Here is an 18,463-nt window from a genome sequence, read left to right as displayed (position 1 = left end):
ATAAAAAAGAAATGATCATATTATCTGGCATTACATTGTTATGAAAAGCTAATGGCTATAAACAGAGTGATTTTTTCTAATAATTGTAGAAAAAAAATTATAAGTTACATCAATCTGTTCTAACTGTTCGTTCACACCAAAATGGCATTTCTGTCTTTTTACTCACACTCATGTTGTTTCAAGCACACACACACACGGCCGCACGCGCACGCGCACACACACGCTGCCAAACGTTTGGAATAATGTACAGATTTTGCAGAAATTGGTCCTTTTATTCACCAAAGTGGCATTCAACTGATCACAATGTATAGTCAGAACATTAATAATGTGAAAAATTACTATTACAATTTCACAAAAAATATCAGCACTTCTTAAACTAATTCAAAGCGTTTTCATCAAAAAATCCTCCACGTGCAGCAATGAAAGCTTTGCAGATACTTGTTATTCTAGCTGGCAATTTGTCCAGATACTCAGGTGACATTTCACCCCACACTTCCTGTAGCACTTGCCATAAATGTGGCTGTCTTGTCGGGCACTTCTCACACACCTTACAGTTTAGCTGATCCCACAAAAGCTCAATGGGGTTAAGATCCATAACACTCTTTTCCAATTATCTGTTGTCTAATGTCTGTTTCTTTGGCCACTCTAACTTTTTCTTTTTGTTTTTCTGTTTCAAAAGTGGCTTTTCCTTTGCAGTTCTTCCCATAAGGCCTGCAACCCAGAGCCTTCTCTTTACTGTTGTACATGAAACTGGTGTTGAGCGGGTAGAATTCAATGAAGCTGTCAGCTGAGGACATGTGAGGCCTTTAGTTGTACTAAATTGACAAATGAATTTGCTAAATTGATTGCTGTGAACTGTAGACCAATGATAGGCTCAATAATATTAAATAATATTGAAATAAACAGTATGGCTGTGTCTCGTTTGGAAGGATGCGTCCTCTTGTTTAGCTTCCACATTTCTTTCTGTCATTGTTAGAGACAGTTGTCCTTTGTCTTTGAAGACTGTAGTGTACACCTTTGTATGAAATCTTCAGTTTTGTTGGCAATTTCAAGCATTGTACAGCCTTCATTCCTCAAAACAATCGTTGACTGATGAGTTTCTAGAGAAAGCTGTTTCTTTTTTGCCATTGTTGACCAAATATTGACCTTAAGACATGTCAGTCTGTTACATACTGTGGTAACACAAACACAAAGACAATGTTAAGCTTCATTTAACAAACCAAATACCTTTAACTGTGTTTGATATAATGGCAAGTGATTTTCCAGTACTAAATTAGCAGTTTAGCATGATTACTCAAGGATGAGGTGTTGGAGATGGCTGCTGGAAATGGGGCCTATCTAGATTTGATCAAAAATAACAAATACAAAACAAATAATGATGGTGCTGCTTTCACATTAGTATTGTCCTGACTATACTTTGAGATCAGTTGAAAGGCACTTATGTGAATTGAAGTACGAATTTCCACCCAAAATAGCAAAATCTGTATATTATTCCAAACTTTTTGCTGCCAGTGTGTGTGTGTATATATATATAATTAATTACATGCTGATTAATGAAACAAATGAAGCCTCGTTTAAACAAGACCTTAGTAAGACAAACGGAAACGTAATGTAACGTGGTTGCTATGACTACACGCCACTCTTTAACAAGCTTGGGCATTTCAAGTGAGAAGGGAACAAGTCCCTTTGGAAGGGAATGTATGAGGTAAAATTAAGGAGAGTCATAATGATGTAAAGAGAAAAGAAAATAGATTTCACAGGTGTACTTTTAGTCTAATACTATATTTTAATTATATATATTAATATAATCATACATATTATATACTCTGCACCTGTCTACTGAGGTACTTCAGCTTGGGAATTAACATTTCTTGCGTTTGAACATCATATTTATGGGCAAATTGGTGTAATTTTTTTTTAGACATTTCCATTGAAGCAAAGAATTGTGGGTTGAGTGCCCACGAAGGATACACCTCATGCATCCTCCGAATTCCCATGAAAGAATATCGCATATAAAGGCTGCATTTGAAGTGTCCTACTCACTTTTATGAAAGGAGACATGATATATGATATATGCGGCCGACAAATGCGACCTCCGGAGGACGCATCCTTCCAAACGAGACACAGCCATACTGTTTATTTCAATATTATTTAATATTATTGAGCCTATCATTGGTCTACAGTTCACAGCAATCCATTTTGCAAATTAATTTGTCAACCTGTCCGAGATGTATTATAAGGTCTTTTCTAAGGACACGTCAATGTACACGTGTCAGATGGATGCTTTTGGAGCGTCTCACTTTGGTTGCATTGCGTAATAAACACAACGTTCTTAGGTAATTTTGTCAAGTGAAACGTAGTTTGAAACTTAGAAAAACACATCTTGAGACCTCTGAATTCGGAATAGCGCTACGTACTACTGCAAGAACGTGCCCTCATCTATTGCTGTTGCATGTGCAAGCCTGGATTGTTCTCTGTACAGCTGCGTGTTGCCTATACAGCTGGAGTTTTCCTTACTGCCCCCTGCTGGAAACAGCTGGTACTTCAAGCTTGAATGCTCATATGGTAGGTCTATTCCTTTTTACTGTCCAGAGACATGATTAATTGCGCTACTTTTTTAAAGTGTTATATTTTATATAATTAATTGCACTGAATTAACATGTTAAGTAACCAGTATTCAGAAACCCACCAGAAAAACATTAAAAGTAGCCCATTTGGATCTTTATTCTTTTCATCTGAAGCCATTTTTGTGATGCACAGACTGAAATGTAAGTTGCTATTCACTAACAATCTTTCAATCCATTATTTTGAAATGCCGGATCGGGACTAAAATTCTGCATAAGAGAGAAAGTCATACAGGTTTGGAACGAAATTAGGGTGAGTAAATAATTACAGAATTATCATTTTTGGATGAACTATCCCTTTAAATAAATATATAGAAACTTAATGATATGCAAGTATGGGTATTTGACTTTTGGTCTACTGTGGGTTTTATTTTTCTAATTTGTAAGCCTCTTAGCTCTTTTCCATTGTCTCTTTGTTTTCAAAGATGAATGAATCTAAACAGGCAAATACTGAAATGATTATTCATAAACAGAAAGCATCTGTTAAATGCTTTAAAGCATTTTACATGAATATTCCGTTGCGTAAGATAAGGACAAGTTAATGCTTGATCATGAGCAAACAAAAGTGCTGATGAGGTGAACTAATTATGGAAGCATAATTCCATACCACATTATTAATTACAAAGATATGACCTGTGAGCACAGCTAGTTAACGCACACAAATATTAACATACATAGTTGAAGAAGTCCAGAGTCAACAGTCCAATTAAATAAATGTGTGTTTTCTCTTTTATGTTGCTTTCAAAAACTGTTCAAAATTAGGGTAACTTCAAATTTAAATCAGCAAAATTTGCAACATCAATAATTACAGAAAGAAAAAAAAATAATCTGACATTGTTTCCTGCAACCTACAGCATGAAATACTCAGTTTGACCAGTGTAGTCCAATACCCGAACAAATGACTCATATGAGCCCATTCAATTCAATCTACAGCATGAAACTCACAGTGCGACCAGTGTAGTCTGAATCCCGAACAATTGACCCTTATGAGCTGGTTCTTTTAAATCTACAGCATGAAACATACAGCTGCTATACAGGTCGCGCTGTAGATTGATACCGATTGAACCGGCTCATAAGAGACATTTGTTTGGGATTCGGGCTACATTTGTCGCGCTCTAGATTAAAAAAAACCAGCACATTAGAGTCAATCATCCGGGATTCAGACTACATTGGTTGCGCTGTATGTTTTGTGCAGTAGATTGAAAATAACCAGCTCATAAGAGTCATTCGTCCAGGATTCAGACTACATTGGTCACGCTGTATGTTTTGCGCAGTAGATTGAAAAGAACCAGACATTCATAAACATTTCTGCAGCACGAAACATACAGTGTGACTCTTGTGAGCCAGTCATATTGAATCTACAGCACAAAACATACAGCACCGACCAGTGTAGTCTGAATCCTGAACAATTGACTCTTCTGAGCCAGTTCTTTTCAGTCTACAGCAAAAAACATACAGCTCCGACCAGTGTAATCTGAATCCCAAACAATTGACTCTTATGAGCTGGTTCTTTTGAATCTACAGCATGAAACATACAGCTGCTATACAGGTCGCGCTGTAGATTGATACCGATTGAACCGGCTCATAAGAGACATTTGTTTGGGATTCGGGCTACATTTGTCGCCTGTAGATTAAAAAACCAGCACATTAGAGTCAATCATCCGGGATTCAGACTACATTGGTTTGCTGTATGTTTTGTGCAGTAGATTGAAAATAACCAGCTCATAAGAGTCATTAGGTCCAGGATTCAGACTACATTGGTCACGCTGTATGTTTTAGCAGTAGATTGAAAAGAACCAGACATTCATAAACATTTCTGCAGCACGAAACATACAGTGTGACTCTTGTGAGCCAGTCATATTGAATCTACAGCACAAAACATACAGCACCGACCAGTGTAGTCTGAATCCTGAACAATTGACTCTTCTGAGCCAGTTCTTTTCAATCTACAGCAAAAAACATACAGCTCCGACCAGTGTAATCTGAATTCCAAACAATTGACTCTTATGAGCTGGTTCTTTTGAATCTACAGCATGAAACATACAGCTGCTATACAGGTCGCGCTGTAGATTGATACCGATTGAACCGGCTCATAAGAGACATTTGTTTGGGATTCGGGCTACATTTGTCGCGCTGTAGATTAAAAAAAACCAGCACATTAGAGTCAATCATCCGGGATTCAGACTACATTGGTTGCGCTGTATGTTTTGTGCAGTAGATTGAAAATAACCAGCTCATAAGAGTCATTCGTCCAGGATTCAGACTACATTGGTCACGCTGTATGTTTTGCGCAGTAGATTGAAAAGAACCAGACATTCATAAACATTTCTGCAGCACGAAACATACAGTGTGACTCTTGTGAGCCAGTCATATTGAATCTACAGCACAAAACATACAGCACCGACCAGTGTAGTCTGAATCCTGAACAACTGACTCTTCTGAGCCAGTTCTTTTCAATCTACAGCAAAAAACATACAGCTCCGACCAGTGTAATCTGAATCCCAAACAATTGACTCTTATGAGCTGGTTCTTTTCAATCTGCAGTGCAAAACATACAGCACCGACCAGTGTAGTCTGAATCCCAAACAATCTTATGAGCCAGTTCTTTTCAATAAACAGCATGACACAAACAGCGTGACCAGTGTAGTCCGAAACCTGGACAATTTAGTCTCAGTTCTTTTGAATCTACAGCATGAAACATACATCTCAACCAGTGTAGTCTGAATACTGGACGAATAACTTTTATGAGCCAATTCTTTTGAATCTACAGCGCAAAAATATACAGCGCGGCCAGTTAGACCAAATCCCGAATGAACGACTCTATGAGCTGATTCATTTGAATCTACAAAAAGAAATGCACAGCACAACCAGTGTAGTCTGATTCCTGAAAGAATTACTCTAATGAGCCGGTTCTTTTTTACTTAATCTGACTTTCATCATGAAAATAATCGAAATGAAACAAGAACTGTTACCATGTTATGTAATGTTTAAAGCTCCTGATAGTTAAATCAGGCAGTGCAGTTACTGACTGGTTGTTCACATTACAAGGTGTAGATAAATACAGGCCTACACATAACAAGTTTTGTTGTAATCAGTGAAACTTAATTAAAAAACAGTGAGACGAATTACTTTAATTGCATTTATGCCTCTAAAACGTCTTTGAAAAGCCATTGAATAGTCTGTGAAAACACATCTGTAAACATAAGTATTACATTTATCTTTGATTAGTTAAATCTGCTCTGTTGAACTCTGAAATGATCTCATTATTTGGCAACATAATGCTGAGGGTAGTAAATGCAATAACATTTGTATTTCTTATTACCAAATATTTCTTCTTTAAAAGTAAGAACCACTAGTGGAACTGTTAAGGAATTGGAATTGGATGGAAAACGGCTTCCACAATAGCCAAACTAACCAAACTCTGATGTCAAACACCCAGGTCCAAACCAAAGGCTCTAGTGTGAAACTCAGCTGCCTTTGTAGGAAGTAGATACCAAAGCAGCTGACTAAGTTTTAAAACTGAGCTTTCGGTATGTCATCACGTTGTACGACATCACATAAGTTTAGGTAAAGAGTATTGAAATGTGAAAAACAACCCCAATCTCACCTCGAGTAGTTGAAGAGTCTGCTGTCCCAGAGGCTGTGTTCTCCACGGGGCCCACTGTGGAAGAAACACGAGTCAGAGCCGTCAAAGCGGTTTAGCCCATCCTCCGTGTTTTTGGATGCGTGGCTGTGTACCACATCCAGCAGGACGATGATGCCCAGAGAGTGAGCCACGTCAATCAGCTCCTTAAGCTCCTCTGGGGTGCCGTAACGACTGGAGAGAGGAACACATAGGAGGCAGGTACAGTATAAGAGCAGGCTGGCCAGAGGATGTCTGTCAAACTGCATGCTGTTGTTCTCTGGTTACAATTGAATCTAGCAAGAGATTGACTGCTAAGAACAATTATAGAGATTTCTGAGTGTATCGCACCTCAACTTGTAAAGGTAGAGTTTCAGAAAGGTGCACGCAAATGGCCTAAATATTTGAATATTTTCTACTGTTCAGAATGTGCATGTAAGAAGTTATTTAACTGACACTTTTATCACCCACTGCAGCTCAGTTATAACTGTGTATGTAAATGTTCTGACAGTCTTAACCAGGTTTTTACAATCTTATGATGAATAGAAATTTAAAATAAAATAAACTTTGTTTTCCTAACTTTGTAAGCATGTATTTCTGGTTCTGTTCACTCTATCTCCATCCAAAATTTATTATTTTATTCCACAAGATGGCAGCAAGTAATAGAAAAAAAATAATCTTTCCTCTTATCACCTTCTCTAACAAAATGCTGACCTGAAATGGGTGGTTCTGTAACACATTTTAGCCCACACAGATGTTCTTTTCCATAGACATTCAGTCTAATTTTCAGTTCATACACCACCCCATTCATTGTTTCTTGGCCTCTGAGTGGACTAGAAGATCAATCTAGGTGACATTAGAAAGCTGACATGTATTTGGAGACTTGAATATTTTAAGTGTAAACTAATACATAAACTTTACTAACTTTGTGGGTCCACAGAGCTGAAGACCACCACAAAGCCTCTGTTTACACTCTTCAGGAAGTCAACCCACAAATGGCTTACTTATAGCTACCTTTACATATTTAACTGGTATAGGACAAAGTATTTTTAGGCTGTCGGCTTAATAATATCTAAAATAAATACAAAATTAATAAACAATTAATCATGCCCACTGACCGTACATTACATCCGTAATAAGGTATTTTCCAGCCAACAAAGAAATTCAAGCTTAAAGGGTATCTAAACCCTAAACCAACTTTTTTTAGTTAATGATCTGTAAGCATGGGGCTTTATTAGTACTGGTCATTGATTCAAGTAATTTTTTTGACATTTGTGTATAAAGTGTTTTAATTCTACAAAAGAGTGCTGCCCTCTTCAGGTTGAACGGTGGCTACTGCAGTTGAATTTTCTTATTGGCTGTTGCGGTACTTCGTGACGTAAGCGGTGACAGCTGACGTAAGCAGGTTCCAGCTCACCACGCCAGATTCATGTACATGTCTACCCTCCCCCTCAGCCCCGCAATCGGTTCGTTCCCTCTATCCCTGCCGGGGTCTGCCCACTTTTCCTGCATTTTCAAATATTTCTAGTGGGTGGAGTCAGACTCTGAGCAGGTGTTTAGTTACCCTTTAAAGTACCACCTTCAGATGTTAGTGAGTCACAGTCAGAAGGGGGCAGTCAGCACAACTCCAGATGTACAGGTAACGCACAGTTGTACAGTCAACAAACCAAATGCTAATGTGGCTTTTCCACTGCATGGTACAACTCGACTTAACTTGACTCTGCTCGCTTTTTGGGGGTTTCCACTGTGGACCTGGTACCTGATACTTTTTTTAGAACCACCTCGTTCGAGGTTCCAAACGAGCGAATGTGACATCAAAATCCTGCAGATCACTGATTGGTCAGAGAGAATCGTCACTACCACTGGATTTATGACGCCACATCAACCCGCTAGTTTTAAAGTTAGCAACTGCAATAGCAGTATCATTTGTTCACACGACTTTCGAAAAAGCAAAACCACGCCGTGGTCAATAAACGAGGTCCAGACAGTCTACTTGTTAGCGATGAGCGAAACGAAAAATTATCTGAGGAAGTGTCTCAGGTGTTGGCCACACACGGCTACCACCGGATCCACCAATATTGTATGGAAAAGTAAAAAAAAAATATTTAAAGTGACTACAAAACCATCAAGGAAAAGTGGAAGTGGTTTGACCAAATGGACGCTATCTTAACCGGCGAGCAATGGGAGGGAGAGTGCCCTGGACTCAACCACGATTGAGGATGGTATGTTTTGTTACGTTAACTCTATACTCTGCTTGAAAGCTTCACTTTATTTAGTTGATCAGTTACTGGAAGCTTGCTTCTAAAACAACCAGACCAATTTAACTGTTACGCTTGTGTAAAATCACCATGCAACAACTGCTTTATGCAGCACAATGAGCTAGTAGCTAACAGCTAGCGGTTGTGTTATTGTTTATTGTTTAGTGTCGTGTTTACGATGATCTCACGGCAGTAGAGTCATCTACTCAGGCAGCCAACTATGACGATCAGCCTATAATCCCACCCATGCTGAGGAGGCACTAAACTGCAGTGGAAATGCAAGCTCAGAAAAGTAAAGCGAGTAGAGCTGAGGCGAGTCCAACCATAACGTGCAGTGGAAAAGTGCCATAAATTTAGCACATTTAACCTGACAAAAACGTGGCAAATATGGCTAAATACACTGAAAACTAGTGAAACGTGAAGGAAGCATAATAAGACACTCCAAAAGTGCCTGTGTGATGCATCTGTAAATATAAAATAGCGGAGATGAAATGTAAAAAACGCATACTGTGAAAACAGCCCAAGTCTACTTCAGACAGACTGACAAACTTAATTGCTAAATGGATTGCATGGCACTTTAGGTCAGTGATAGGGAAATAAAATAAACAATATATTTCAAAGATTTTAAAGCCACTTTTTGTATTGTCTATTACTCATCTGCCACAATGATCACAATGAATTATATATATATATATATTTTTTTTTTTTTTTTTTATTATAATTTTTTTATTATTATTGTATTTTTAATTATCTTTATTATGGGGGACTTCATTTAAAAAAAATTATAAACGCAAATAATTGCAATTAATTCAGTTATTTATTTGGCATAACATAAAATTAATTTGATTAAATACTTTAATCGATTGACAGACCTAATTTTAACATTTAAAAAATGACACCTTTGTGTCTTGTTCAAGGGCACAATAGTGATAACTAAAGGATCGTCTTTTCTGGGGTTCAAACCTACAACCATTTGGTTACCAGCCCAGATCTATAATTAGTAAACCACACCACCGCCATTATGTGTATATGTGTGAGTGGGCTTACTGTACAAAGTCTAACCTGTTACATAACAGCTGTGTTTAGCACTGCCTGCAATTCAACTTGTGTGTGAATACATCAAGCATGGTCCACAACTAAAATATGCCAGTAAAAAAAAATCAATCTTGGATTGTTTACACTGTCATGGCTTCTGATCAGAGGTCAAGGCCCCCATTTGGATTGACATATGGCTCCTTGCAGAACAAAGGGCGAGAACAGTGTTTCCATCAGCCCTACCTCAAGTACAGTATCTCCTCCATGTAATTGCTCGGCGAAGATTCATCTGTCCTCCAGGTATCATCATGTCACTTTTCCCGGGCAAATACTACGCGCGGTGACAACAAAACCCCTCCTGTTCCCAGAATCAAGACCTTGCACTTTTTAAACAGCTAGCGGGGATCAATCATGGATGAAATTACTCTGTATACATTATACTCACGCTATAGGCTGTCTCCAGCACTTGCCGGTAAGGGCGATGGGCGGACAAAAGCACATAATTAAAAAATTTCTGCCTGTCTTCCTTTATCTGAGGTCTCTACCTGTCCACAGGATTAACTGCTAATGTGTTTACAGGGAGATTATCGGCCCGTCAGAGGAGCCTCGCTGTGATTTTTGGGGCCCCAGTTGTGAGAGAGTGAGAGTGTGGTGTGTGAGTGCTTCTATAGTTTTTAGTAAAGAGAGCTTTATTCTATTAAGAGACACACCAAATTATCTAACACAATAAATGCTCTTCTTTTAATATATTTTAAATAATTGTCCATATTAAGCTAGGATAGAAACAATAGCTTTGTTCAAAACCTTGTAAGCTTGATTTTTTAAGATAGCATTTAGAAGCATCATAGGTGTGTTTTCTTTTCAAAATGCATGGAAGTTTATACCTCTCATCCACTTTCCTCCTGGCATTCCTATACCAGAACATTTGGAAAATGCTATCTACTATCGCATACTTTGGAAAACCGTAAATTTAGGACACTGAAAACAGAGTTTTTAAATGGATTAGTGTAAACATGGCCTAATATATCTCATTTTGACTGGATGGATGGACAGATGGATGGATGGACAGATGGATGGATGGATGGACGGCACACCAAGTCAGAAACGTCTGAAGGTCTGTGCCAAGGTTGGTGGATGTAGCATGAAATCTCTAGGAGCTACAATAGATAATTTTAGTGTTGGTTTAAGGATTTGGGAAAAACCTTAAACCATATGTTTAGAATGACAACATACCAACATAATCAAATATGTAAACATAATAGTTAAACAATCTAATTTGAATATTTTAAATGTTTACTTTATACAATATGTGTGTCTCTTTCATAATTATTAAGCATATTGTGTTGTTAGCATAGCAACACGCTAATGTCAAAGTCCACATTTCTCGTGTGCATCACCGTTAGTAGCGCAATTTTGTGTGACTTGCGAAGTTGCCGCCTATGTTGAGCATTCCAAATCATTTCCATTATGTTTAGGATGCTTTAGGATGCCTTAAAAGGCAGCTGACTGTGTACTATTGGATAGCAAAGGCAGTTCACTAGTTTTAGAACATAGCTTATGACTGTGTTAGCCAAAGAGCAAAGAAAACAATGTTTACATACAATAGTATTGAAAAGTTTCCAGTTTTCAGATATATTTACCTCGATGCAGCGAAGTAGCTTGTGACCTGATATCCGAAGCAAGCGTAATACGCATGTTCCATGATCGCCATCAGCTGAATACAGTTATATCCTGTAAGACAATAAAGAGAGTGGTGTTCAATAGCAGATATTTCAATCATTTCCAGTGTTTTTAAGACCCCATGAAATTAATTGAAAACACAGTTTTGCTTTCCCAAGTTGGTATACTTCCTTGAGAGCGCTTTATTCTCATTATTTTTTTCCAAAGACAAATCCATTTTTTAAACCATAACTTGTAAACCTTTAAGGCCAACCTACCACGACCTCCCAAGTCATTCATTGATGGTATATGACTTAGTTGAAGCCATCAGTCCGCATTATTTCAACTTCATTGTTTTAAAATTGTATTTAATAGCAGAATTCCTGGTAAACAACCACAAATCTACGGCCAACAAAGCCCACCAAACTAGTCCAGCAGCGAGCACCTACTTCCATGATGCACTGTGAATGACTCAATCGAGTCGGTCTCCCTACACCCTTAAACTAAATGTATATTTGTATTTATCAGAATACTTTGCTGTAAACTTAATATATATTGTTTCTATACTTATAATCAACAACCTAAAATCAATAGTTTTATATTTCCATTGTTTTTTATTCGATTATGTCATTTACAATGCTTCAAGGGGTTCTAGTTTGTGCCCTTATTACAGACGGTAGGTACACAGTGTTGTACTTTTTTGTTATTGCTTCAAATAAAAGTTTGTAATGTTGTAATATACCTCGGAGCTGGTTGGTTTGGTTGGTTCATCTTTTATGAAGGATTTTAGAAAAATTCTGGGATAAATACTTTCGGAACCCTGAAAAAGTGGGTGGGCACTGTTGAAAATAGTTTGTGTAGGACATATATAAGGGACCATCCCTTTTCAATTAAAATAGTCAAAAGGCTTTTGTGTGCATCACAGATATGATCCATGATTCGCTACTTGCTAGTCATTTGCATGTGGGGTTGGAGGGAGGGACATACTCATTCTTGAGAACATTTTATTGGATGAAAAGCTAAAATGTTACTTTGGTCAACTTTTAGGAGTACTCAAGCATATAGCTGTCTTCAAAGCTAACAGACTAAAAGCCACAAACCTCCAAATTTGTTTTATGGGATCTTTAAGAAGCTGCATATATGGGCAAAATGCTGAAGTTCTGACTATTCATTCAAACTAAATAAGCATGCTGTTACTTTTCTCAGTTATGAATTTGTGGTCCCCACAGCAGTTTGTGCTAGATGCACCTGCAGAGAACTATACAGTAAATGAACTTTATTCAAAGCATTATTTAGAAAAGGATGTTACACAACATCCTAAAAAGTCAAAAGCAAAAAATAGCAAAAAGTCAAGACCACACAAAACCTTGACATGACAACATTGGTCAGGTCAGTGCCGCATGACTACAGTGAACACTTAGGTACACCAGCATCACCCAAACTGTCAAACCCAACAAAACAACCTCCTTGTTTCCTCCCTCCAGCTCTGACAGGCAAGTGTCCACAGAACAAGCCAGTTCTTTTACGCTAACACAAGCCTCTACAAGCTGCAGCGGCTTTGACACTGCTTTGAAACTGCATTGGAAAGACTCAAGAGGGAGACGCAAGCTTGTCTCAAAATGTTGTTTTGTCCAAGCAGATTAGTTTATTTATTTATCTACCTATCTAGCGATCTTCTTCGCCCGCTTCAGCGAAAGTTTGGGGATATTTGATGAGGTGTGACAGCAGCTAGGGCTCAGAGGAAACGTCTCGCCGACGATGCGTGAGCCTACATGCACAAACAAACGTGTACACACATTCAGAGTGCTTTTTGCAGCTTTTCATATGGCAGAGACACAATTTTCTAGGGAAATGGTAACCAGACACCACAAACAATGAGAGCTCCAGGGATGGAGCAATTCAGTACATTCGAGAATATACGGATACCATGCATGGATGTGTGCATGAATTATTCTATCGCAATAGTTGTTATAGAAAACTGCATTATATAGCAACGAGGACTTTAAGCGGAAGCCAACTAGCAAAAAAAGTTAGTGGAAAGTTGAGGATATAAGTACATTTGAATGGCGCTTGCCTATGCAAAACTCTCTGCCACAATATTGTAGTTGGCTTGATTAGTCTTCCATGGTATCCCATGACTCTGGGTGTTTGGAGCCTAAATATGCCTGGGGCCCCAGTGGCCTAAGGACCCCTATTCGGGGCATATATGCAGCAAATTAAGCACAATACTATGAAAAAAATACAAATAAATTAACAAATAAAAAAATCAAGTCAAAAGAGCCCATCTCCATGTCTCGATGTACTGGTGCCAAGATATGGCTTGGGATCCTAGGGACCCTCAAGTGTTTACAAAGCCTACCAAGGGTCCCAGCACACTGGCCCAAGTCAAAAGAGCCCACCATAATGTCTGGTAAATGTTCTAGTGTTGAGATATTGTGTTCTGTAACATTTCTAGTGTGTTGAAAGTGGTTCCATGACAAATGGTGCGGGACAATTTACATGTCAAAGTTTTGGCAGATATAAAAAAAATGGGTTAGGGATTTTAGAAAATCTAAAATATATACCGGCGTATTAAACACAGGTGCAACAGCGTTGTACTTTGCCTGACAATTTTTCCAATACTTTAGTATTGTAGAGCCTAGATATGATGGGGCCCCCACACAGGCTTGTGCAGACTGCCACAGAAACAACTCCCAAACCTTTATGATATTCTGGTAAACAAAATGGGGACCTAGCAAGCACCACTATTGATTCCATCCTCATTGGATGTACAGTATTTCTTGCAAACACCAAACGAGAATTCAGATAAAGCAAACTGCCTCATCAAGCAATCTGTTACATGAGCTGAAGTTAACATTTTGATTTAATGAAGCCATTATCAACTCCTTGTTCTGGAGTAACAAAGGCAATTTCCGCAAACAAAGAAAACACAAAATTCAAACAACAAAAATTGTGCCCCTTTTAAAATAATTTAAATATATTCATAAATACTCTCTGATTAAGATAAATGTTTAGCAACTTCTATTGTAATGGTAATCATCCCTTGCCTATGCCCTAAGACAACATGACAGATACACCAGCCAACAATAAATGTTTCAGCATCCATGAAGCACAAAATAATGTTTGCTATTAACTATTACATCACCTCAATCACTAAACCCCAGACTTCTAATCTCCTGTGCTTGGTGGACAAAAATACCCCCTGCATCTCTAAAACATATCCCAGCATACACTTAAAACACTCTCTCAGACCTCCATTTATGCCAGCATTAATGAACACTCCACATGGGAGCTAAAGCCTGTAAACAGTGTGTTGACCTGCAAAAGAGGTTTGGTTGAGAGAACAGTGTGCCCAGAACATTGGCACTGGGGCTGATGGCTCATCATCCATGCAGCAGGTCTGGCAGGTTGAGCACCATCGCAGCTCAAACACTTTGTTATATGAAGGAGGAATGTTCTGAGCTAAAAATAATGTTTCTACCCTTGCAAAAAAGGTACTGAGGAGGTACCATGATACAAAGATGGTATCAGATGGTACTTTGATAAATTCCATGTAACCTAATGATTACCATTAAATGTACAATGGTGTGTATATGGTATAAAATACAATTGAATAACCATTGTTCTTAAAATAAATAATAATAAAATAAAATAAATGAATTAACATGCCCAAACTACTGTGGTGGTGCTATGGTATGGTGATGGTATCACCCTTGTACTTTGATGTATACAGTATACAATGTTGATGAAATTCATTTGCCAAGGTATTTATATGGTACTCCAAGGTACCTCCAAAAATACAATGGCAGTACCATGGTAACATGTCCAAAAACATGGTATTGCAATGGTACTTTTTGCTACTTTTTTGGAACTGTGGAAATACTCTAGTATTTAAAAACCATTTGTATACAAACAGATATACCATGGTGCTTTTTTTTACTTTTGCATGTATACAGTATACAAAATATACTGTCATATAGATTTGGTACTGAGGACTATATTATCTAATGGGTTCTACGCTTTAATCAAGTCCATTGCGCTTTGTATTTGTAAAAAGATAAGAAAGAGTGTCTCAAAGAGTGTAACATTATACTCTAATTAGCATTACCCTCTTCATTAAGTTGTCTCTTATTTTATTTTGTTATGTATGCAAGTTAAAACAATGATTTGAGGAAAGAGGAGTATTCAAACTTTGGCTCAATTCTTAATTGAAAGTAAAATACGCATGACAAATGATTCAATACATTTCCACCAAAAAAACACAAAAGGGAAAATTCATGTACTGATGAAGTAAATTATTAAGAGCATAACCCCCCCCCCCCCCAAAAAAAAAAACTTTTTCATTCAAAATATTTTTTTCATTCAACAAAACAAACATCAAATAAAAATGCAAAAGAAAAAAAAACACACAAAAAATACAAAAACAAAACACAAATATCAAAACAAAAAACAAAAAAATACAAAAACAAAAAACACAAAGCAAAAACTAAAACCAAACACAAATATCAAAAAACAAAAACACAAAACACAAAGCAAAAAATAAATAAATAAATAAATAAAAAAAAAAATCACACAAAACAAAATAATAAAAAAAACTAAACAAAATGTATAGGCAATGTATAGGAACGAATAACTAGTGATGATAAAGTCAAAAAGTCAATATAAACGCACACTAATGCAACAGCTTAGAGTTAATAAAGCAGTTCCATACCAAGTTCTTTTATCTTGGGCAGCACGTTGTGTGTAAAGTTGCTGTAAGTTGCCACTTTTCCCTCTGGAGAAGCAATGCCAACATGGGACTCATAGATCCGTAAGCTCCTGGGCTTCTGTGGACGAGGGTACTTGTGCTAGGATAAGAAAAACAGAGGAAAATCTCTCAATGTATTCCTTGTCCAAATCTAACATCACAGTATGCCACTAGACACCAGCTGGATAAGAGGGTACCATTGAATACAAGATGTCAGTAGCGAATCTGGGAATATTGTCATATCACGACATGGCTGAAGGACTAACAGGCACACATAATTCACAATCTACTGAAAAGATGTCTTAAGTCATTATTATTTTACCCCAAAATTGTAATAATGTAATCATTTTGTAAACCTCAAGTTGCTCCAAACCCCTACTACCTTCTTTCTTCCATGATACACTCATTTTGAAGATTATCATTACTGCACTCATCTTTACTTTAGTTATAATTTTATGGTGCTTTTCTGTCATTTTAAAGCTTAAAAGCACCAGTTCCCTTTCACTTTCAAATATGAAAAAGATTGGCCAGGACATTCTTCAGAAATTCACCTTTTGTGTTTCACAAATGAAAGAAAACAAGCAACGTGGGTTTGGAACAACATGAGGGTGAGTCAACGATGGCAGAATATTCATATATGGGTGAACTATGCCTTAAAAGCAAAATAACATTAATTGGCCACAGAGAAAAATATTTTATATAAACTAATCATGACACAAACATAAAGGCATTTTCTATGTCCTTTTAAAAGTAGTAAGTTTGCTTTAATTAATGAGCATAATGCACAGATGTCCTTACAAGCGTACTCTTCACACACAGCAGGTCATTCAAATAAAACATGTATTAGTTATCCTTTATTAGCAACTGCAGGGTTGAAAGCTGAAGGCCCATAGTAGCTCACTGTAAAATAAAAGCTTGTGACATATCATCAGTGGGGGGAATAATCACTTACAATGTAAGGTTGAGGAGGGTCCCAATGTACCCAATCATAGATGACGGACTCCTGCTTGGTCACATACTTTGCCCAAGGTGAGATTCGGTACAGCCGCTCGCCTGCTTTGGTGTGAACAACCACCTGGGAAGAGAAGCAAATGAGGTACGTAGTGGCAAGTGCACACCAAACATGTCGGAAAGCGGGCACAAGCCAAGGGCGCTGGGTACAACTGGTACAAAAAACAAATGTGTTTACAGCTGCCATCAGGGCGCACAGTTCAGAGGACGTTTCAGTTAACTTTGACCACTAGAGATGAGAAAGGTGAAATTCTTTGAATTTATTATTTTGGGTTAATCGAAAACTATTTGCACCGACAAAGTGATTTGTGCCATCAGCTTTTGATAAATTATTTTAAAAGGGAAAAACTGCTAAAAATTATCAAACCATAGTTAATCAAAAGGCACATTACATGTGGCAATAAAAGTGCATTGATTCTGGAATACTCCTGAATATTTGTAATTAGTCTATATTTGAAGTTTGGAACTTGCTTTATTGGCATATACATACAAACATGAAAGAGTAACATGAATAATAGATCAAAAGCTTGCTGTTTTACCAGTTTGCCCTAGATTTTAACACATGTGAATTGGTGTGCATGTACACTACCATTCAAATGTTTGGGGTCACTTGCCTGAAATGTTTTTCATGATCTTAAAAATCTTGAATCTGAAGCGTATGCTTAAATGTTTGAAATTAGTTGAAAAAATATATATACACAAATATAAATAAAAAAAAGTGTTTGAAATGGATGACCTGGACCAAATAATTAAGAAAAGCAGCCAATAAGTGCCCAGCATACAGATGGGAACTCCTTCAATACTGTTTAAAAAGCATCCCAGAGTGAAACCTCAAGAAGTTGGTTGAGAAAATGTCAAGAGTACATGTCTGCAAATTCTAGGCAAAGTGTGGCCACCTTGAAGATGCTAAAATATAATGGTTTTGATTTTTTTAGTCAAAACATAACTCCCACATTTCCATTTCTATTATTCCATAGTTGTGATGTCTTTACTATTAGTTTAAAATGTGAAAAAAAAATAATAATTTAAGAATGAGTAAGTGTTTCAAAACTTTTGAATGGTAATGTATGTTTACACGTGTTTGTGCTCATCTTCACACTTTTGCATTTTGCCATATTTGGAGCTTGTCAGCCCCATTTACCCATTTACTTTCATTGTAAGGAAATGTGCATGAATAACATTCGGCAAAATACCTCCTTTTGTGTTCCACTGAAAAATAAAAATCATATAACTCAGCAACGATCAACATGATCACACAGGAAATGGACATGTTAATTCCGAATGTTCATGAACTCTGAAATCGACCTCATTCTGCCGATTTACTGCCGAAAATTCAGTAAGCATAGACCGATTTCAGTTGCAGAACTTTCCACCTTCTGTGGCCGAAATCAACCTGCGATCAGTCTGGAATAACATGAGGGTGAGTAAATTACCAAACTTTCTTTTTTGGGTGAATTGGTTTAAATAATCTGATCATTTGGTACTGACCTTACAATGTGACTTAATT

At 37.4% G+C, this 18,463-nt stretch overlaps 1 protein-coding gene across 1 annotated transcript in view; it reads right to left on the bottom strand.

Moving 5' to 3' along the window:
• Positions 1-18,463, bottom strand: part of LOC127630272 (1,4-alpha-glucan-branching enzyme-like) — a 234,992-nt gene that overhangs the window by 160,712 nt on the left and 55,817 nt on the right. Inside the window, exons 4-7 of the mRNA XM_052107764.1 lie at positions 16,898-17,020; positions 15,910-16,045; positions 11,180-11,270; positions 6,232-6,441 (exon numbers count right to left, since the gene is read on the bottom strand). Coding sequence (XP_051963724.1) covers positions 6,232-6,441; positions 11,180-11,270; positions 15,910-16,045; positions 16,898-17,020 — 560 coding nt within the window. The remainder of the gene's footprint in view (positions 1-6,231; positions 6,442-11,179; positions 11,271-15,909; positions 16,046-16,897; positions 17,021-18,463) is intronic.

Source organism: Xyrauchen texanus, chromosome 36 (genome assembly GCF_025860055.1).
Source record: "Xyrauchen texanus isolate HMW12.3.18 chromosome 36, RBS_HiC_50CHRs, whole genome shotgun sequence".
NCBI lineage: Eukaryota > Metazoa > Chordata > Actinopteri > Cypriniformes > Catostomidae > Xyrauchen > Xyrauchen texanus.
This window is presented reverse-complemented; position numbering and strand designations above follow the sequence as displayed.